General features: G+C 36.6%; 1 protein-coding gene and 2 non-coding genes across 3 annotated transcripts; 2 read left to right on the top strand and 1 right to left on the bottom strand.

Moving 5' to 3' along the window:
• The first annotated feature begins 1,130 nt into the window (after window positions 1–1,130).
• LOC141641184 (uncharacterized) lies at window positions 1,131–2,012 on the top strand. The gene has a single exon (XM_074449854.1). It carries the CDS (start codon window positions 1,131–1,133, stop codon window positions 2,010–2,012), a length of 882 nt encoding a protein of 293 aa, XP_074305955.1.
• Window positions 2,013–13,966: 11,954 nt separating this feature from the next.
• TRNAT-GGU (transfer RNA threonine (anticodon GGU)) lies at window positions 13,967–14,038 on the bottom strand. The gene has a single exon. It is a non-coding gene; the product is annotated as a tRNA-Thr (tRNA).
• Window positions 14,039–15,170: 1,132 nt separating this feature from the next.
• Window positions 15,171–15,244, top strand: TRNAD-GUC (transfer RNA aspartic acid (anticodon GUC)). Its single transcript has one exon. It is a non-coding gene; the product is annotated as a tRNA-Asp (tRNA).
• Window positions 15,245–23,109: the final 7,865 nt, after the last annotated feature.

The raw sequence follows: 23,109 nt of genomic DNA on the forward strand, positions 1-23,109 counted from the left end.
GTGGGGGGGGGGGCCTTTGTTGATTTCTATCAAGGTCTACTAGGGTCAGCCAAACCAGTTACTCCCATAGACCCTGAGTTTTTTGCTAAGGGTGCTCGAGTGGACCCCAATGATTGTGCCAAACTCATCTCTCCTGTCACCAGATCTGAGATTAAGAAGGCTCTCTTTAGTATTGATAATAATAAGAGTCCTGGCATAGATGGTTTCACTTCTGGTTTCTTTAAGGCTGCCTGGGACATTGTGCAGCTGGATTTCTGTAAAGTAGTGGAGGACTTCTTTGCCACTGGCCATATGCCCAAGCAGGCTAATGTCACTTTAATTTCTCTCATTCCTAAAAAATCTACTCCCCATTCTGTTAAGGATTTCAGGCCCATTTCTTGCTGCTCCATCATCTATAAAACAGTGACTAAAATTCTTACACTGAGAATGCAAGAGCTCATGCCTGGACTGGTTGGAGAGGAGCAGGCAGCTTTCATTAAGGATAGGAATCTCTTTGAGAATGTCATGCTTACTCAAAGCCTTGTCAAGGGGTATCAACGAAAAGGAATCACTCCAAGATGTATGCTCAAGGTGGACATTAGCAAGGCTTTTGATTCCCTCCAATGGCCTTTTATTCATCATATGTTAGCTGGGTTGGGTTTCCCCCCCTGTTTGTCAAATGGATCATGGGTTGTATTACAGGGTCCTGGTTTACTATCAAGGTCAATGGTTCTCATCATGGGTTCTTTAAGGGGCAAAGTGGAGTGAGGCAAGGAGATCCCCTCTCCCCTTATCTCTTTGTCCTTAGTATGGAGCTCTTGTCTAGGAAGCTCAGACAATTATATAACACACCTAATGTCTTTTTCCATCCTAAGTGTGTCAAGCTTGGTCTTACCCACCTTGTCTTTGCTGATGACCTCATGATCTTCCTTAGGGGTGACTTGCCTTCTGTTTCTAAAGCCACAGATGAACTTGCTCAGTTCTCAACCTGGTCTGGCCTGACTGCTAACCTGGATAAGACTGAGATCTACATTGGAGGAGTGAGTGAGGAGGTTAAACAGCTCATCTTGCAAGCTACTAGTCTGTAGGAAGGTGTTTTCCCTTTCAGGTACTTAGGAATTCCCATCCATGCTTCTAGGCTCCATGCTGACATGTATGGTGCTCTTCTTCTCAAGCTGCAGCAGCTGCTCATTAGCTGTCCTTCTCAGTATCTCTCTTATGCTGGGAGACTCCAGGTTCTTAATTCGGTTCTTTTTGGCTTAGGCAATTTCTGGTGCTCTTGCATCTTGCTGCCACACCACCTTAGGGAACACATTACTAAGATCAGCAGACAATTCTTCTGGGGGTATTCTCCTGGTAGCAGGAAAATGGTTTATAAGAGCTGGGATAGTATCTGTGCTCCTTGGGTTGAGGGTGGCTTTAACATCAAAAACCTTACAGTCTGGAACCAGGCTGCAATGCTTAGCTGGCTCTGGAAATTAGATCAGAAGAAGGAGTCCATTTGGGTGAACTGGATGTCCAAGTACTACTTACAGGATCATTCCATCTGGTTGATGGAAGTAAGGGAGCATCACCCAGAGTGTCTTCGTGGTATTATCCAAACCAGGGACTACTGCATTGCTCAGCTGGGCAGCTGTTCCCATGTTAAAAATCTCCTAATGCATTGCACTGTGGCAGGCAAGTTTTCCATCCAGTATGCTTATAATGCTCTAAGGACTAAGTATGCTATCACTGAGTGTAGTCAGGCTATTCAGAGGGGCTTTTATCTCCCTAGGCATCGTGTTATCCTGCAATTGGCTGCTCACAACAGGCTTTCTACTGTAGAGCGACTGATTAGTCGAGGCCTTCCTATGGTTAACAGGTGCTCTCTTTGTCAAAGGCAATGTGAATCTACTGCACACTTGTTCTTTGCTTGTAGTTATTCTGCTGAGGTTTTACTTGCCATTAAGCAATGGGTGGGGATCAACACTTCTGAAACTTCTTTGCTACAACTGTTAAGCTGGGCTAACAAAAGGAAGCATAGAAGGCATTGACGCATTCAATGGGTTCAAAACAGTATTGCAGCAACTGTTTACAGCATTTGGAGTGAAAGGAACTTGCGAATTTTTGAGAATAAGTGTCGTCCAAGCCACACACTCATACGGGATATCCAGTACACTGTTAGCATCATTTTATTTGCCAAAACCCAGGATGTTTTTCACGAGAGAATACTAGATAGTTTCCTAGCTTCTAGGAAATAGTCTCTTAAAGCCATGTCCTTTATACCTTAGTGGGTTGCTTTTGTAATAAATCTCTTGTATTCTTATTTTGGAGTATAATGAGAAATTACCCTTCTTGCAAAAAAAAATAATAATAATAATAATAAATAATAATAATAATAATAATAATAATAATAATAATATGGGGATGACCAATTTTGTGACCGGGCGGGTTGTCGCTGATGGCTGATGCTGCTCAGCGTAAGTGTGCTAAGTATGAGGATTTATATGCGGCAGCTGGTTATGGTTTCCTTCTCTTCTCTTTCTCTTCGCTTGGAGAGCTGGGTTCGGATGCTGTTGCCTTACTCAAGCGGATCCAGAAATTCTCGGTATCTGAGGAAGCGGGGGTTCGGCTGGCCGCTTATATTTTTACTAAACTTACTTTTGCTGTTGCTATGAAGGTGGGGGCAAGATTGTCTCTCGGCTCCCCACCAATTTCATGTAAACTTTTATTTTTCTATCTATGACAGCTACGCGCATCCTTTTTTTTAATAAAAATAATAATAAAAAAAAAAAAAAAAAATAATAATAATAATAATAATAATAATAATAATAAAAATAAAAATAATAAAAATAATAATAATAATAGAAATAGTAGTAGTAGTAGTAGTAGTAGTAGTAGTAGTAGTAGTAGTAGTAGTAGTAATAATAATAATAATAATAATAATAATAATAATAATAATAATAATAATAATAATAATAATGATGATGATGATGATGATGATGATGATGATGATGATGATGATGATGATGATGATGATGATGATGATGATGATGATGATGATGATGATGATGATGATGATGATGATGATGATGATGATGATAATAATAATAATAATAATGATGATGATAATAATAATATTTATAATAATAATAATAATAATAATAATAATAATAATAATATTTATATTAATAATAATAATAATATTAATTAATAATGATGATAATAATAATGATAATAATAATAATATTAATAATAATATTAATAATAATAATAATAATAATAATAATAATAATAATAATAATAATAATAATAATAATAATAATAATAATAATAATAATAATAATAATAAGGGTAGAGTTCCGGTGAGAACGGGGCTTATCGTGAGAACGGTGAGAACCAATCCTTACCATTCAATTTTGATCTAAGGGACAAGATTTAACATCATCTTAAAGATTAAGCTTTAATATTACACACAATCCACCCAAAAGTCAATGAACAAAAAGTCAACACCGGTCAAGGGTGGTTGACTGCCGGAAAAAGTCAACACCGGTCATGGGTGGTTGACTACCGGTCAATGGTGGCCGCCAGTGGTCAATGGTCGGGTCAAGGGTGGTCGCCGGTGGTGGTCAAGGGTGGTCACCGGTGGTGGTCAAGGGTGGTCAACGCCGTCGGTGGTGGTCACAGGTGGTCAACGCCGGTCATGGTGGCCGCTGGTGGTCAATGGTCTGGGTCAACGCCGGTCGGTGGCTGGTAAGGCGGAGGGTTGACGGTGGTTGAAGGTGGTCAACAGCCACCAATGGTCAATGATGATCAACAACTTCAAACTTCAAAAATGTTGTTGATGGGCGTTGAACCCACAACCTCTTGGTTGAAATGCACTTACTTTTACCACTGTGACACATGCATCTTGTTGTTCCTTTAGTATCTCTTTTAATATATATCTTTGTTAAGACCTGAGTTAAAACAATATGTACCTCTAATAAGTATTAAATGTACTTCCAGTTTATATTTAATGTACATTCCTTATAAAATCAATGTACATGTTGAGTTAGTTAAGTGTACTTGATAAAAATTGAACAACATATTTTATGTATTTATGTTAATTATTCTTTGTATCTATACTTTATATTTAATGTACCTCCAATATATATAATGTGTCCCCGATGAGTAAGTGAAATAAAAATAAGCAATTGTAGTAAATATGATATGTAGCTATAATTATTAAAATGTACATTTATTAAATATTTCATGTCCCTTCTATATTATTAAAATGTACTTGAATAATTATTGAAACATGCCTTGTAACTAATTAAGATATACATGATATGTAACTTTAATATTTATTATATGTACCTATAATATATATTTAATGTGCCTCTTATATAAATAAAATGTACATAATAAAAAATCGAGTCATAATTAATAATTAATTAAAATAAACATGATATGTACCTTTAATAAGTATTATATGGACCTATATTAAAAGTTTAATGTACCTCTCATATACATAAAATGTAAATGATTTATTCAACCGTGCAAGATAATTAATTAAAATAAACATGTTATGAATCTATAATCATTAATAAATGTACCTATTGTAGATATATTTAATGTACCTCCTAAACAAATTAAAGGTACTTGATGATTTGTTGAAACGTGATTGATAAATACTTTAAATAAACAAAAATACTTTGATATGTACCCATAGTTATTATAAGATGTACCTATATCATATGGTCAATGTACACCTTACATATATATATATGATGAACCTAACGAATTAATGATATGAATTTAATAGATAATTGAAATATACATGACATGTCATATAAGAATATATTATGTACCTCCAATGAAAATAAAATGTACCTTCGGCATAAATATATTGTACGTACATTTTTCATTAAAATATTATAACCTATAACAAAAGTAAATTTTATAATAAATATGTAAATAATAAGTACAAATTATCATAAGTACATACGATATTTTGTTCAATCTTTATCAAATATATTTAACTAACTAAGCATTACATTGATTTTATACTGAATGTACATTGTATATAAGTTAGAAGTACATTTAATAATTATTATAGGTACATATTGTTTTAACTCAGGTCTTAACATACATACATATATAAAAAGAGATACAAAAATAGCAACAAGATGCTTGTGGCACAGTGGTATTAGCAAGTGCATCTCAACCAAGAGGTCTTGGGTTCAAGTCTCACTAACAACTTTTTTGAAGTTTCACTTAGTGGTTTATCATCTTTGACTACTGGCCGCTGACCGACCGCCGACTTGTCCGGTGGTCAATGTTGGTCGTTGACTTGTCCGGTGGTCAATGTTGGTCAATGGATTGGGTTGTATAGGTGGTTGTATAATAGAGTTAATCACAACCCTTAGATTAGATTTAGTGGAGTTAAATCTAATGGTTGAAAAGTGTTCTCACCGTTCTCACCTAATTGGTTGTTCTCATATGATCCCAAATCTAATAATAATAATAATAATAATAATAATAATAATAATAATAATAATAATAATAATAATAATAATAATAATAATAATAATAATAATAATAATAATATGGGGATGGCCGATTTTGTGACCGGGCGGGTTGTCGCTGATGCTGCTCAGCGTAAGTGTGCTAAGTATGGGGACTTATGCGCGGCAGCTAGTTATGGTTTCCTTCCCTTCTCTTTCTCTTCGCTTGGAGAGCTGGGTTCGATGCTGTTGCCTTGCTCAAGCGGATTCAGAAATTCTCGGTATCTCAGGATGCGGGGGCTCGGCTGGCCGCTTATATTTTTACTAGACTTAGCTTTGCTGTTGCTAAAAGGGTGCGGGCCCAGATTGTCTCTCGGTCTCGGCTCTCCACCAATTTCATGTAAAATTTTATTTTTCTATCTATGACAGCTGCGCGCATCCTTTTTTTATAATAAAATAATAATAATAATAATAATAATAATAATAATAATAATAATAATAATAATAATAATAATAATAATAATAATAATAATAATAATAATAATAATAATAATAATAATAATAACAATAATAATAACAATAATAACAATAATAACAATAATAACAATAATAATAATAATAATAATAATAATAATAATAATAATAATAATAATAATAATAATAATAATAATAATAATAATAATAATAATAATAATAATAATAATAATAATAATAATATGGGGATGACCGATTTTGTGACCGGGTGGGTTGTCGCTGATGGCTGATGCTGCTCAGCGTAAGTGTGCTAAGTTTGAGGATTTATGCGCGGCAGCTGGTTATGGTTTCCTTCCCTTCTCTTTCTCTTCGCTTGGAGATCTGGGTTCGGATGCTGTTGCCTTACTCAAGCGGATCCAGAAATTCTCGGTATCTTAGGAAGCGGGGGTTCGGCTGGCCGCTTATATTTTTACTAGACTTACTTTTGCTGTTGCTATGGGGGTGGGGGCCAAGATTGTCTCTCGGCTCCCCACCAATTTCATGTAAACTTTTATTTTTCTATCTATGACAGCTGCGCGCATCCTTTTTTTTTAATAAAATAATAATAATAATAATAATAATAGTAATAATAATAATAATAATAATAATAATAATAATAATAATAATAATAATAATAATAATAATAATAATAATAATAATAATAATAATAATAATAATATGGGGATGACCGATTTTGTGACCGGGCGGGTTGTCGCTGATGCTGCTCAACGTAAGTGTGCTAAGTATGGGGATTTATGCGTGGCAGCTTGTTATGGTCTCCTTCCCTTCTCTTTCTCTTCGCTTGGAGAGCTGGGTTCGGATGCTGTTGCTTAGCTCAAGCGGATCCAGAAATTCTCGGTATCTCAGGATGCGAGGGCTCGGCTGGCCGCTTATATTTTTACTAGACTTAGCTTTGCTGTTGCTAAGGGGGTGCGGGCCCAGATTATCTCTCGGTCTCGGCTCCCCACCAATTTCATGTAAACTTTTATTTTTCTATCTATGACAGCTGCGCGCATCCTTTTTTTTAATAAAATAATAATAATAATAATAATAATAATAATAATAATAATAATAATAATAATAATAATAATAATAATAATAATAATAATAATAATAATAATAATAATAATAATAATAATAATAATAATAATAATAATAATAATAATAATAATAATGTTACGGAATCTACTACTAAAATCTCTAGTGATCTAAACGACAATACATAGGTACAATCATCTCGATCTCCGGTGATTTTGAACGATTATATGGGTAAACTTTCAACCACTCCTCGGAGTTCTGCTACTGCTACTGCGGCCGCAGAATCCCCTGTGATTCGCACAGCTGTTAATCCGGTTACTAATACTAATAGTGTGTCTAGGTCTCCTAGGGTTTCTCCTTCTGTGACTGTAACTACTGCTAGTCCCAAGGTTATTACCCCAGTCCCGGTTACTAACCCTCCATCTGGCCAACCTGCTAAGACTTGGAGTAGTCTCCTGAATGCTAGGTCCCAGGCTGGTATGGACTTACATTTTTGTGAGGACAGTTGCAATGCTGAAGACATTGTAATTGAAAAAGAGGATATTGCAGAGGAACTTAGACTATGGGAATTTTCTTTAGTTGGAGTTGTGATAGGGATGAAACCCACACTTCCTCAAATGAAGGATTATGTGGAGAAAAATTGGAACCATGTCAAAGCCCCCTTGGTCCAATATTATCGGAAAGGATGGTTTGTTTTTAGGTTTGATTGCTTGAAGGATATGCAGGATGTCTTACGGAAGGGACCTTGGCTTGTGGGAGGTCATGCTTTCATCCTTAAACACTGGACACCCTCTTTTGGTCAGGAATTGGATGATGTTTCTAGGGTGCCTGTATGGGTCCTTCTCCCTGATCTTGAGCCTTACCTCTGGTCTTCTAGTGCTCTAAGTAAAATTGCCAGTAAGATTGGTGTACCAATATGTGTTGATAATGTTACAACACTTAAAGCTCGCCTTGGGTTTGCTAGGATTATGGTAGAAGTAGACCTATCAAAGGATCTAGTGAAGTATGTGTCTCTCATTAGCCCCTTTAACAACTACATAACCCAGCCTGTGATATATGAATGGTTGCCACATTATTGCCATTGTTGTAGGAAGCTGGGACATGTTGAATCTAGCTGTAAAAGGAACAAAAAAGCTCAACCTAAGGAAGTTTACAAAAAGAAGGAAGCCACAGGCTCTCAGCCTAGTGCTAAACTGGGGCAGCCTGCTGTGGATGTTTCTAGTATTCCTGTGAATACAGTGGAGGATGTTGCTAGCACTGAGACCTCTGAGCTTACTGAGAAATAATTTCAGGCAAGCTCAACAGTTGCTGCTTCCTTAACTGTGGCAAGTCCTAGCAAGACCACTCCTCCTCCAACAGGAACTGATGGAATAGGTCTAAAAGGGTTTGGGTCCAAGGCTAAATCTAGGGGTGCAAAAACTGCTATTGTCAACAGGTACTCTCAACTGGCTACTGATGAACCTGTTCAGACACTAGCTGAGGAAGGTGTTAGTAATACTCAAATGGTGACTATTGAGACAGTGGCAGAATCTGAACCTCCTGATAAACAATGAAAATTACTTCATGGAACATAAGAGGTGCAAATGAGCCATTTAAGATGCATGAAATAAAGGCTCAAATAAAACAATGGCAAGTGGATATTGTTGGACTTTTAGAGACTCGAATAAATCCTAATAAAGCCCCTACTATTATTAGGAATAACTTTCATTCTTGGCAAGTTGAGTGCAATTATGAACATCATCATAATGGTCGTATTTGGGTACTTTGGAATCCTAGGCTCGTTTCTGTTCAGATTTTGATCAAGCACAGTCAGTATATTCATCTTGAAGCTGTTCACCTTTCTACTAATAGCCATATGCTAATTACTATGGTCTATGGCTTTAACTTTGGGACAGCTAGGAAAAGTTTATGGGATGGCTTGAATCTCATATCTTCTTCTGCTACTAAGCCTTGGATAATTATGGGTGATTTTAATGTTGTTAGGTCTCCTGATGAAAGACTAGGTCCTAACCCACCTAGCCTTCAAGATATCATAGATTTTAATGAATGTATCCTCTCCAACTCTCTCACTGATATTAGAAGTCTGGGATCTGATTTTAGCTGGACTAACAAGCATGAGGGGACTACTAGGACCTGGGCTAGATTGGACAGGGCTCTGGTTAATGTGGACTGGCTCCAGACTTATTCTACTTCTAGTGCTGAATATCTTCCTCCTGGGGTCTCTGACCACTCACCCGTAGAGGTTAAGCTTGATCTCAAGTCTGTCCCCCCAGGACTGGGTTTCAATTTCTTAACTGTTGGATTTCTCATCCATCTTTCCTTGATACTGTCTCTAAGTCTTGGTCCACTGGTAACATCTATGGCACTCATATGTATTGTTTAGTGGAAAAACTCAAAAAATTGAAAGGGGATCTGAAGCACCTGCACTCTCTACACTTTGCTAATCTGATTAGTCGGGTTAGTGAATGCAGGATCAAGCTGCAGAATTGTCAGGAAGCCATTATGATGTCTCCTTTGGACACTGACTTATTGAATGAGGAACAAGTCCTTCTTGCTCAGTTTAAAAAGCTCAAACAGGCTGAACTAAGTGCATTGAATCAGAGAGCCAAAATCACTCATATTCGTCTGGATGACTGCAGTACTAAGTACTTCTATGATAGAATTGCTGAGAGGCACCACTGCAATTATATTAGTCAAATCACTGATGCTCAGGGGGTTGTTCATGATACTGATACAGGAGTAGGTGTTGCTTTTACTTCCTATTATACACAACTCCTTGGAACTCCTCGCGACAGAACTGATCTTGATCCTGATATCTTAGCTAGTGGGCCTTGTCTTCCTAGTTCTGAAGTCCAGGGGTTAACTAAACCTATCTCCAGGGAAGAAATCCGCAAAGCTCTCTTCAGCATTGATTCAAATAAAAGTCTTGGTTATGATGGCTACTCTTCTGGGTTTTATAAAGCTGCTTGGGGGATTATTGGTGATAAATTTTGCAATGTTGTCCAAGATTTCTTCCTGAAAAAGAAAATGCTGAAACAAGTGAACATAACTGCAATTACCTTGATACCTAAGAAACAAATAGCTACTTTTGTACTGGACTTTCGACCTATTGCCTGTTGCACGGTAATTTACAAGACCATCAGTAAAATATTGGCTGCTAGGCTCAAAGCTACCCTTCCTCATCTTGTTGATAATGAACAATCAGCTTTTGTCCAGGGCAGGAATATATTTGATAATATCATGCTCTGTCAAATGCTTATTAATGGCTATGGCAGGAAATATATTACCCCTCGCTGTCTGTTGAAAATTGATATTCGGAAAGCTTTCGACTCATTAGATTGGAATTTCATCAAGCAAATGCTCTATGGCTTCAATTTCCCTGAGGAATTCATTGAGTGGATTATGCTATGTGTCTCCACTCCTTGGTATACCCTCAAACTAAATGGCGCTTGTACTGGTTTTTTTCAAGGCAAACCTGGCATTAGGCAAGGTGATCCTCTTTCACCTTATCTTTTCGTCTTAAGTATGGAAGTTCTCTCCCGGCTACTCAGGCTTAGCACAACTGATCCTACTTTCTCTTTTCATCCCAAATGCAAACGTATTAATCTTAACCACCTTATATTTGCGGATGACTTGATGTTATTCACTCGGGGTGATACTCCTTCTGTCCTCACGGTTCTTAAATGCTTGGACAAATTTGCTACTACCTCTGGACTTACTGCTAACCCAGCCAAATCCAACATCTACTTTGGAGGTGTGAATGCCTCTGTGAGAGCTGACATCCTATCCAGCACTGGGTTTTGTGAAGGCACCTTACCCTTTCGTTATCTTGGGCTTCCTTTACATTCTAGTAACTTACGAGCTGACATGTTTAAGCAACTTTTGGAGAAAATTAGGAGATATGTTAAACATTAGGCGGCTCATTCATTAACCTATGCTGGTAGAACTGTGCTCCTCAATTCCGTGGTCTTTGGTGTTGAGAATTTTGGTTCTGCCATTTTACTCATGCCCAAAGGGGTTATCAAGAAAATTCAGAAATTTTCCAAAGATTTCTTTTGGCAAATTGAAGAGGGGCACAGACGGTTAACATTTAAGAGCTGGTCTAGCTGTGCTGCGCCTAAGCTTGAAGGAGGGCTATACATCAAGGAAGTCTTATCCTGGAATAAAGCACTCATATCAAAACTACAATGGAGGATCTAGACTGATAATTGCACGGTGGTGGGCAGATGGATTCAGGCTTACCTACTCTCATCAGGTAACATCTGGACTGTTAACTGCCCCACTACATGTGCTGAGAGTTGGAGGAGTGTATTAAAAATTTGTGATGAGATACTGGCCACTGTTGGAAATGCAGAGAATGTTGCCTCCCTTCTTAAGTCCTGGGAGCTCCGTGGTTGTTTTGTTATGCAGAGGGCCTATGATTATTTTAGGCCTAAGTTTCGTCCCTTCCCGTACTACAAGACCATATGGACGAGTATTTGTCTGCCAAAGCATAGCCTTACCACTATGTTAGCTGTTCAAAAGAAACTACCCACGGTGGATAATCTCCAGCTAAGGGGGCTGCCTCTTCCTAATCGTTGCACACTTTGTTATGCTGCGAAAGAGACCCATGCTCACCTTTTCTTCCAATGCTCGTTTTCAACTTGTATTATTGGTACTATCTTTTCATGGCTTGGTCTAACTCGTCGACCTCGAGGTGTGCTATATGAACTTAAACGACTTCATTATCTTGCGTCTAAGGGAATCAGTAAGCACAAATGGAGGATTTGTAGTATTATGTCTACTGTTGGCTTTCTCTGGGAATAACGGAATAGGCGAATTTTCTTGGGATATGCACTCACTGAGGATAGTCTAGTCCGGAAAATCCAATATAGTGTTGCTGTTCGTGTTTTCAATGGTTGTATAGGTGATGATGCGGATATGTTAGAGCTTTTTCATGCTTGAGTAACTTATTGGTTAGCTTTGTAAGATTGTTACTTTTGTTCCCGTTTTGGATGAATAAAAGTAAGCTACTTTCTTGCAAAAATAATAATAATAATAATGATGATAATGATAATAATGATATTAATAATGATAATAATAATAATGATAATGATAATGATAGTAGTAGTAGTAGTAGTAGTAGTAGTAGTAGTAGTAGTAGTAGTAGTAGTAGTAGTAGTAGTAGTAGTAGTAGTAGTAGTAATAATGATAACAATAACAATAATGATAACAATAACAATAACAATAATAATAATAATAATAATAATAATAATAATAATAATAATAATAATAATAATAATAATAATAATAATAATAATAATAATAATAATAATAATATGGGGATGACCGATTTTGTGCCCAGGCGGGTTGTCGCTGATGCTGCTCAGCATAAGTGTGCTAAGTATGGGGATTTATGCGCGGCAGCTGGTTATGGTTTCCTTCCCTTCTCTTTCTCTTCGCTTGGAGAGCTGGGTTCGGATGTTGTTGCCTTGTTCAAGCGGATCCAGAAATTCTCGGTATCTTAGGATGCGGGGGCTCGGCTGGCCGCTTATATCTTGACTAGACTTAGCTTTACTGTTGCTAAAGGGGGTGGGGCCAAGATTGTCTTTCGGCTCCCCACCAATTTCATGTAAACTTTTATTTTTCTATCTATGACAGCTGCGTGCATCTTTTTTTTTTAATTAAAAAAAAAAAATAATAATAATAATAATAATAATAATAATAGAAATAATAATAATAATAATAGTAGTAGTAATAGTAATAGTTGTTATAATAATAATAATAATAATAATAATAATAATAATAATAATAATAATAATAATAATTATTATTATTATTATTATTATTATTATTATTATTATTATTATTATTATTATTATTATTATTATTATTATTATTATTATTTCCGAGCACCTTATAGCATTAGCATTTTATGGAGTTCGAGAATTTTTTTATTTCTTTTTTGTATTTTTTGATTTCTCGTCCACGGACCTTAGTTTAGCGATAGGGTTTCGAAAAATAAATCCTTTAGAGGTTCATAAATGAACTTAGGTTAAATTAAATTATTTATATTTATTAATTTTAACTTATTAGACTCAACGATTAACTATTACTTTTGTGAAAAAAGAACTGTTGAAGGAACAAATGATCTACTCCTCACTGTCGGAAAATTTAAAAGTATATCTTTTCATTTTCGCGGGTTAAGGTAAGAAAGGTACTTCGACTATTTTTTTATTTACATTTTATTCTGTCAGAAAAAGAGAGAATTCCTATTTTTACTTAATTAAAATTAAATTTAATATAATATTCAATATTCATTCAATAAAAAAAGGAAACTTGAAATAAAAGTTTCCTTCCCGGATGCATTCTCCATTAAATTGTTGGAACAAAAATATGGGGGTGCATGGATATTGAAATTGTTTGTACATGAAGTCGCGCTATATCGAATAAAATTTCAATAGATAAGGTCGAACTTACTTCCATTTGGGAATCAAAGAAAAAATAGATATTGAAAATGGCTTTTTTTATCTTTGTGATTTGTAATTTAATAAAAGTTTTATCCTCTTTATGAGGAAGATAATAGCCAATTTTTTAATGCGGAATCGGAATAACTAGGAACACAAAGAATTAGTAGGAAATATCGACAAATTCATGCAGAGTTTAAAGAAAAAAAGGTCAATTGTTTCATTTTAATCTCAATCACATTTTAATATCGAATAGTGGGTAGAGTCATGATTCAATAGGTCGGTCCACTTATTTTTCATTTGTTGATTTATAATTTTGTTATTCTAAACAATTTTATTGAAATAAAAAAATAATATAAAATCTAAATATTTAATGATTCAACAGACCGCTTATACGATTATTATTATTTAGTCATTATAATGAAGATTAGTTCAACTTTATAATATAATTATATATTAGATATCAACAAAAACTCTATTCCGCGTGCAAATATGATGGTGTTTTTTTATGAAACACCTCAAAAAAGCCCCTTATCGGATTTGAACCGATGACTTACGCCTTACCATGGCGTTACTCTACCACTGAGTTAAAAGGGCCCTTTTATATATTTAAAATATATATATTAAATATTATATATAGTTAATTCTTGGCTGAGTCACCACTTATATCTATTCTATAATAGAAATAAGAAATATAATATACATATAAAATATATTTAATGAAGTTATTATATTCTATATTATACAACTTACATATACATAAGTAGGCAGCTAGCTGCTCCTTTCTAAATGCGATATATGGGGTTTGTTTACCTTAAACCTCCTTTTTTTGAGTAGCTAAAGCACGTCCTGAACGGATCCTTGAATTATCTATTATTTAGTATTTAGATTTCCTCCGCTAATTTAATAAATTTTATCTTTTATATTAAGAAAAAAAAAATTAGAACGAATTTTTTTATAGTTTATAGATTTAATATCGAATGGTTTGAATGAATTATTAAAAAAATGAAATGAAAAAAAATTGGATGTAATCATGTAAGATGGAAAGACCCCTTGAATCTAATTATTGTTATTTAAAATTTAATAATAATATATATTAGATTCGATTATATTGACAATTTCAAAAAACTGTTCATACTATGAACATAGTATGATGGCAGTTGGGTACGTATGCCCCCATCGTCTAGCGGTTCAAGACATCTCTCTTTCAAGGAGGCAGCGGGGATTCGACTTCCCCTAAGGGTATGGTACTACGAAAGGAAGTTGCTCGTGCATTATCAATAAGCCTAATCAATAAACCTATAATTGAATAGATTCTTCCTGGGTCGATGCCCGAGCGGTTAATGGGGACGGACTGTAAATTCATTGGCAATATGTCTACGCTGGTTCAAATCCAGCTCGGCCCAAAAGCTCTCTCATCCATTATTTAGATGAAGATATTTGTCCTCCCGAAACGGACGACATGCGGAATAAAAGAGTCGATTTTTCTGTTTTTTATTTGTTAAGGGAAATTTAAATAATGATCTAGATCATTATCTAGATTCATCCTATGGGATAATTTAAACTAAAGAAAATTAACTAGTAATTCGTGTTGTTCTCACTCAAGTACATATTCATACAGAGATCCTTATATCACTAATAACTCCCTTCTATATTATAAGACAAAAATTCGAACTCTAAATGATTTCAATCAAATCATAAAAAAAGATATTGTATACCTTAGTTCCTTGGGATTGTAGTTCAATTGGTTAGAGCACCGCCCTGTCAAGGCGGAAGCTGCGGGTTCGAGCCCCGTCAGTCCCGACGGATCCAATAACCAAATATCAAACAAGTATCTCATGTTTCTTTTTAGACCCCGTGTAATGTAATAATAAAAAAATTCAATTTAGACTAGAATTTAAGTTCTATCAAAAAAAGAGCAAAAACTAAAAAAAATGACAAAAAAAAGAAAAGTATTTTAGAACTTAACCCCTTGTAGTCAGTTTTTCATATATTATTTTTTTTTTGTAACCAATGGAAGTCTAAAAGAAAAAGAAACGTGGTCAGACTTCGTTAGATGATTGATTGTACAAATAAAATATTTTAAAAGAATGATATCTTGATTCGATCACGAATTCTATAATAAAATATTTTAAAAGAATGATATCTTGATTCATAAGATTATCACACACACTGACACTATTTGGGTGAAGTGGGTGAAGGCATACATTCTCAAGGATGTGGACATATGGAGTTTCCATCTCACGGCTGCTTACTCCTGGTTTTGGGGTAGCATCATTAAGTGTAGAGATCTCCTGGTTCAACTCCTTGGCAGCCCTGTCAATGCTCACCATTTCCTCTTGTCTCCTGCCTACAAAAACAGTTTCTATGAGATGATTAGGGCCAAGGGGATGCACTTCCCTCAGAGTAGGGTCATTTGGGACTCTTTTTGCTACCTTAAGCACAGCTTCATTGGGAATTTGGCTACACAGCGGAGACTACCAACTGTGGACAACTTGTGCAGTAGAGGGTTGTTCATGGTCAATAGATGTGTCCTCTGTGAAAGCTCCCTGGAATCACATCCTCATCTCTTCTTTGAATGCTCTTTCTCTTCTACTGTTTGGCATACTGTTGCTCTTTGGCTCAGGGCCACTCCCTGTGTCTCTCTTCCTCATATTTTCCACTGGTTTAAAGCCCATAACCGTGGGCAGTCTGCTGAAGAAACAACGTAGGTGTGCCTTAATGTGTGCTATATATCTTCTCTGGAGGGAACGAAATAAGCGCATATTCACAGGTGCTAAGGCTGCTCCACTAACTCTCATTCGCAAAATCCAGTTTTTGGTCTCTCTTAGATTCTCTCATGGCTAAAGAGTGTTGTAGTAGATTCTTTTACTTTGGTTGTTAATGTTGTCTTAGGTGGCCTCACTGGCTCCCTTGTAGGTATCTAGGATCTTGTACTTGAAATATTTCCTATGTTTAATATATTGATCCTAATTTTCCAGCAAAAAAAAAATAAAAATAATAATAATAATAATAATAATAATAATAATAATAATAATAATAATAATAATAATAATAATAATAATAATAATAATAATAATAATAATAATAATAATAATAATAATAATAATAATAATAATAATAATAATAATAATAATAATAATAACAATAATAACAATAATAATAATAATAATAATTATAATAATACTAATAATAATAATAATAATAATAATAATAATAATAATAATAATAATAATAATAATAATAATAATAATAATAATATGGGGATGACCGATTTTGTGCGCAGGCGGGTTGTCGCTGATGCTGCTCAGCGTAAGTGTGCTAAGTATGGGGATTTATGCGCGGCAGCTGGTTATGGTTTCCTTCCCTTCTCTTTCTCTTCGCTTGGAGAGCTGGGTTCGGATGCTGTTGCCTTGTTCAAGCGGATCCAGAAATTCTCGGTATCTTAGGATGCGGGGGCTCGGCTGGCCGCTTATATTTTGACTAGACTTAGCTTTGCTGTTGCTAAGGGGGTGGGGCCAAGATTGTCTCTCGGCTCCCTACCAATTTCATGTAAACTTTTATTTTTCTATCTATGACAGCTGCGCGCATCCTTTTTTTTTTAATAAATAATAATAATAATAATAATAATAATAATAATAATAATAATAATAATAATAATAATAATAATAATAATAATAATAATAATAATAATAATAATAATAATAATAATAATAATAATAATAATAATAATAATAATAATAATAATAATAATAGTAATAGTAATAGTTGTAATAATAATACTAATAATAATAATAATAATAATAATAATAATAATAATAATAATAATAATAATAATAATAATAATAATAATAATAATAATAATAATTAACTCGAGACGGTAGTAATTGTGACGGTTGCCAGAAACTTACACCCAACTTATATACTCCACCCTACCTTATCCACCCACCCTTATCCACTCACAAAATCTCATAAAATCCACATAAAAAATAAGGGAGAAGAGAGAAAGAGGAGATTATGAGATCTCGTCCCTCCGCCCCGAGTTCGTAAGGTAAGACTGTCTCACTAGCTCACATATTATTTTATTTGACCCACTTCGACCTTGACCACCCAAGACCGCCGTTGACCCACCGTTGACTACCCAATACGGGTTTGACCGAGTTTTATAAGGGTGTTGTAGTTGTTGTGTGACCGTCTTAAGACGGATTTTTAACCCTCTTACCATGACTGACTTGGGTTGGTTTTGGGGTGGTTGTGTTGAGGGTAGTGAGGAGAAGCTAGTGGTGGTCTTGGGTGGTGGTTTGGGTGGTTGTAGGTGGCGGGATCGAGGGCCAAAGGGTGGTTGTACGGCATGTTTGTTGTTGTTATTGTTGTTCTTCGTTGTTGCTAGTGTCGTTGGTGTTGCTGGTGGTTGTCGATAGTGGCTAGTGTCGACTAAGGCTAAGGGACACGGTGGGGGTGATGGCGTGGTCGTCCGTGGCTGGTGGTGGCCACGGTGGGTGCGTTTGTGTGGTGGTGTTGTTGTTCGTGTGTTGTTGTTGTTGTTGTTGTTGTATGGTGTTCGTATTTGTAGTTCTGCTGCTGGTCGTGGCCCACCGTGGCTGGTGGTGATGGCCACTATGGCTGCAGCAGAAGGTGGTGATTTAAAGGGGTGGCTGGCCGTGGAGGTGGAGTTTCTATGGGTTGTTTTGAGCGGGTTTTTGGGTAGCGTAATTAAGACGGGTTTTAATTAATTGAATTCGTATTTTAATTAGTTTAGTTTAGTTAGTAATTATATTTAATTATCGTAATTAGGTGCCGACTTTATGGAGGAGCATATTTGTATCCGGTTGCTTTATTGTTTAGCAGGATTTGCTAAAAGGTAGGTTAATCCTACTCAGTTTTAATATATGTTTGAATGGTTAACTGAGTCGTATTTTAATGGTCATTGCATTATAACATGATATTGGTTAATTGCATTGAATGGGTCGGTAACTGGCATGTTATATGGTATCTTGCATTTATTGTACTGTTGTAGATATCCAGTATCTGTCGAATCCCCAACAAACACCCGATGATTATCGGACTACAACATGCTTAGGAATCGCAGCGTTTAATCGACAGTTTTGTATAACTATACGTCGGAAAACTCAAAACGATTTCAAAAACAAAACATTTTCAAAACTTTTCAAAAGTATCTGGAGTGTTTTATGCACGACGACGGGGTCGCAATGACTCTAACTAGAGTCAAAACCGACACGGGCCAAAAACCGACTCAAAAATTCAAATCCCGACTCCAACAACGAGTCAAACCGAATCAAACACAAAAAACAAACATCAGAAAACTTCCTTGTTAAGTATACCCGGTATACTTGAATGATCAAGTACTACAATCATGCCATCCAAAACCTAATATAGAACAAATCATGATTTCAATTGCGTGATAGTGACAAGATAGCTCGAAGACCCGCGAAATGGCTCGCGCTTCTTCGAGTAGCCCATGCGGACACTTCGCTCAAAACGCACACAACCACTCAATCTTCTATAAATACCCCTCTAATGCCACCATTTAAAGGAACGCCTGTGTCCGCCCCCTCATTTCTCCCATAAAATTCTAGACTCGACTTCTTAAGTCACAAACCGACACGTATTTTCGACCTACCGATCGAAAATACAAGCCTTACACATTGTTTGGTACCGTCATCATGCATTAAATCACTTGTCCGACCACTTCGATCAACTAAACAATCACTAAAATAAACAAACACTCTTTACATTGCTAAAACGGTTTTCAACCGAGTTTTCCGACCTAACAAGTTGTTACACTTTCGTGGATTTCTCGTCTCAAACCTAGAATGTAAGTATGAGGGTGTAATAATCCTCTTCTTTCATGTCTTTTTATCTGTTTTTATGACCTTAACATGTTAAAACATACATAACATGGTCCAAAATACGGATCGAATGAGCCAAAGCCGAGTTTTGACCAGAAACAAAAGGCCCTAGTCACCACTAGGTACCTCGCACCTCAATGGAGTGTCCAGGTCAGAACTCAAACCTTTTTTTTTTATTAGGTAAGAAAACAAACGTGTTTGATTTCATTCTTTTCATTTTTCATTTCATTTTACAACCGGTTTTTACCGTTTCAAATCAATTTTATGATAAACTTTTTAACCATAAAACATTTTCACCCTTGGTTCCTTATACCATGACGGTTTAAACCCGAGTACGATGATAAACATTGACTAATTACAGACAAATGAACTTAATACAATTAGTTCACAATCATTTTTCAAAACTATTCATGTCAAGCTTGCAAAACCAAACTGGACATCGAATATCGTCAATACAATGGTGATTATTCAACTCTCGTTCCTCACATTAATACAAAAGCGGTCTATACGATATTTTCAAACAAATACGGGTTCAAATACCCTTTTACAAACCGTTTTACAAACGTTTTCAACAGTCAGAAGACGTCCCTTTGGATAGTCAACTGCCTCGCGCCTAAACAGGCCAACTGTTTTCCAGTTTTCAAACCAGGTCAGGTCCCTTTGCATCGTCTGATAGCTCGCGCCTCAATAGGCTGCCTGATGCAGGTCCTGTTTCCTTTCCAGCACTTGTCTAGGACAATCCCAACATCGGTTAACCCGAATACAGGACGGATCAGATGACAAACCTGCCCTTTTACTTTGTATTTGCAAAACGCCTTTCTAAGACAAATGGATCACGTTATGCACCATGAACCTAACTCGGTAAATGGATGTTTAATTTTTGTCTTGGATGCAAATCAACTTTAAATCCAACTTGACATCAATTACTTGATATTTGGATAAACAACCGACATAGAAAGCTCACATGTTAGGTTTAAACTTGTGGATGCGCATTCATGCATTTACCCGTTTTATCAACTTTTGCATTTAACCAACCAAGATCGATCAGTAGAAGCCGCTACCGCGGGCGGGATTGAGTGTCCGATTAAAGGGCTTCCCAATACGTACCTTCACCTCTTACTCAGAAACTTTGGATAGTGGACGACCTTATCCACGGCGAACGAGAGTCATTCTAGAGATAAGATGCTAAAGAGAGACGACTTCTTATCATTAGTACCTATGTCAAACACCGCTTTTGCCTTGGTTGACCTAGGTATAAAGTGGATTCGAACGCGTTCCACGCATCCCACAAATGCTTGGTGGCGACTCCGAACATCTCTTGCATCGTTTCGAGACACTTGCCGAGACGAAACCGACCGATCTAAAACGATCCGGTCGAAAGCATTTTTACGCCACCGAGCGTGGCTTTCACACTGCTGCTGCGTCCACAGATCGGCTGGGCGTCGCAGGTGGCCCATGTCCACAAGTGTCTTATATTTCGGAGGACTTAGTGGATTACTTGTTGTTATGGAGACGTAAGACGGTTGGGAGACCGTCTTACGCTCGAGTCGCCTCTTGGAGCTTCCCACTCCAAGAGAGATGTGCACATTAATGGCTTGAGTTACGGAGGGACTCGTGTGGTTGAGACACGGCGTCTAACAGAGGATCCAATTGGCTTCTGGACCCGGTACTTCTGGGCGTGTCCCGGTACCTGTTTGTGGTTGTTGGTATGTCTGGGCGTGTCCCGGTACCAGTGTGGTTGTCGGTATGTCTGGGCGTGTCCCGGTACCGTGGTGGTGGTTGTTTGATAGCATGTCATTCATATCATAGTCATATCGCATATTCACACACTCGTGTCATGTCACGCTTTATTTATTGAAACTGACGTGTTGTCCGTCTGTGTAATTGTCACCTATTTTCAAGGTGACCTGTGTCGATCCATATGATATTTCCGATCATATGGGGAGCAGGTTGAGTACGGGTTTGCTTGTTGACGTGATCGGGATTCGGGCCGCGCTACTGACTTTGGAGTCGAGTAGCTAGTCACTAGGTGGATGACAAAGCCATAGACGAGTTGTATTTCATTTACTCATTAGTTTATGTTTGTAATAACTAAACTTGTTATTTATTTAATGAAGTTTCTTAATTGTAATTCCGATTTCACTACCTCGGGAAACCGAGACGATAACATTTCCTAATTACTTTGGCCGGGTAAGAAGGGGGTATAACAACCAGACACCAATCTTTTCCATTTTTTTTTATCACAACCTTCCATTACACATCTCCTCACCCAACATCGTCATAATCATCTCTCTCCATAAATCACTATATATCCCAAATTACTATAATTTTCACATCCCCTATTTCAACTTTTCTTTCTCACATTCCTCGAATTTACATTACCACTTTCATCATCACTCGACCATATACGGTCATCACTACACCACTTAAGCCAACAACTAATTCACTCACCATAGCTCACAGAATGTGCTCCTTATCTCAATAACCCGTCAACTTCACTTATTCTTTCCACTATCCATCACAATCACGTGTACTCATGTCCTCCCTACCAAACACATATCCTTCATAAGCTAATATTCTCCACATCATAGTATCTGGTAACTTACGTATCAAGACCGTCACATATGTAAAATAATGCTTTAAGACCCAAGACATTGTGCACATAACCTACGACTCAAAACAAATATAAGAACATAGCCGCCGACTCAAAACAACCGCCCAAAGAGGTACTCGGTTGAGTACATGACGTACTCGGTAGACGATTGAGTAACTATACAACTCGGCCGAGTTCTCGACTCCAGAAGCTGACCCAAATTATCACAGAAAGATTACTTGGTCGAATACGGGTTACTCGGCCGAATTCGCAAGTTACTCGGCCGAGTTGGACCTACTCGACCGAGTTCCTGCACAGTTCTCGCAACGTCCAGTTTTCGTAAAACAGTCGTATCTCACTCGTTTCTTGGTCGTTTTGGGCGTGTAACCTATCGTTAGAATCGTAAGAGGACACGTTATCACCTCTAATTGGAATCACATCAATATCATTCCTAAAACTCAACTTACGAACATATGAAGTCAGTCTTCCCAAAATCGGACTTACAAATCAATCTTTCTCATCCAAACAACTTAAACAATGACAACGCAGACAATAACAATTCAATACCTCTAAAACCAGTATACTAGATGAGCTCTTATCATACCAACATGTAAATCAAACACAACATACAATATACATGCATGCTATAAGTCATGTTCACCTTTATGCCATATCACATCATATCCTTCATCCTTTCCATATCAAATAAACTTTTCAAGCCAACAATCACATTCACTCTATCACGCAACAACAACGCATTGCACATAACGAATCCCAAGACATCCTCGTAGTGACCGGCTCGAAATTGTAAGGGCAATTTGCGGTTTTAGGATGTCTCCCAAACCTTTGCGGTAGCTCCAAACAACTCCTACCCGGGTTCATTTTAATTAGACTCCTTATGTTCATTTTGTTCATTGGTTTTAGGTTCCAAAATCGTGCTCTGATACCACTTTGTAACACCTCCATACACCAAAGTGCCTTACCAAGACCACCCTAGCATATCAAGGTGCTACCATCTTGGTTGCCCGAGGTAAAGTATATCAAATAGATCATCCAAGAACGTTTATTAAAAGATAAAACTGTTTAAACAAGATACAACTGAAGTTAACCAAAACTGTTTACAACCAAAACTATCAAAAGTACTGATGTATAAACTGTCAGCGGGAGCTAGCTAAACGATCGGTGATGACTCGACCCCTATCCAA

The sequence above is a fragment of the Silene latifolia genome, chromosome 2 (genome assembly GCF_048544455.1).
Source record: "Silene latifolia isolate original U9 population chromosome 2, ASM4854445v1, whole genome shotgun sequence".
In the NCBI taxonomy this organism is placed as follows: domain Eukaryota; kingdom Viridiplantae; phylum Streptophyta; class Magnoliopsida; order Caryophyllales; family Caryophyllaceae; genus Silene; species Silene latifolia.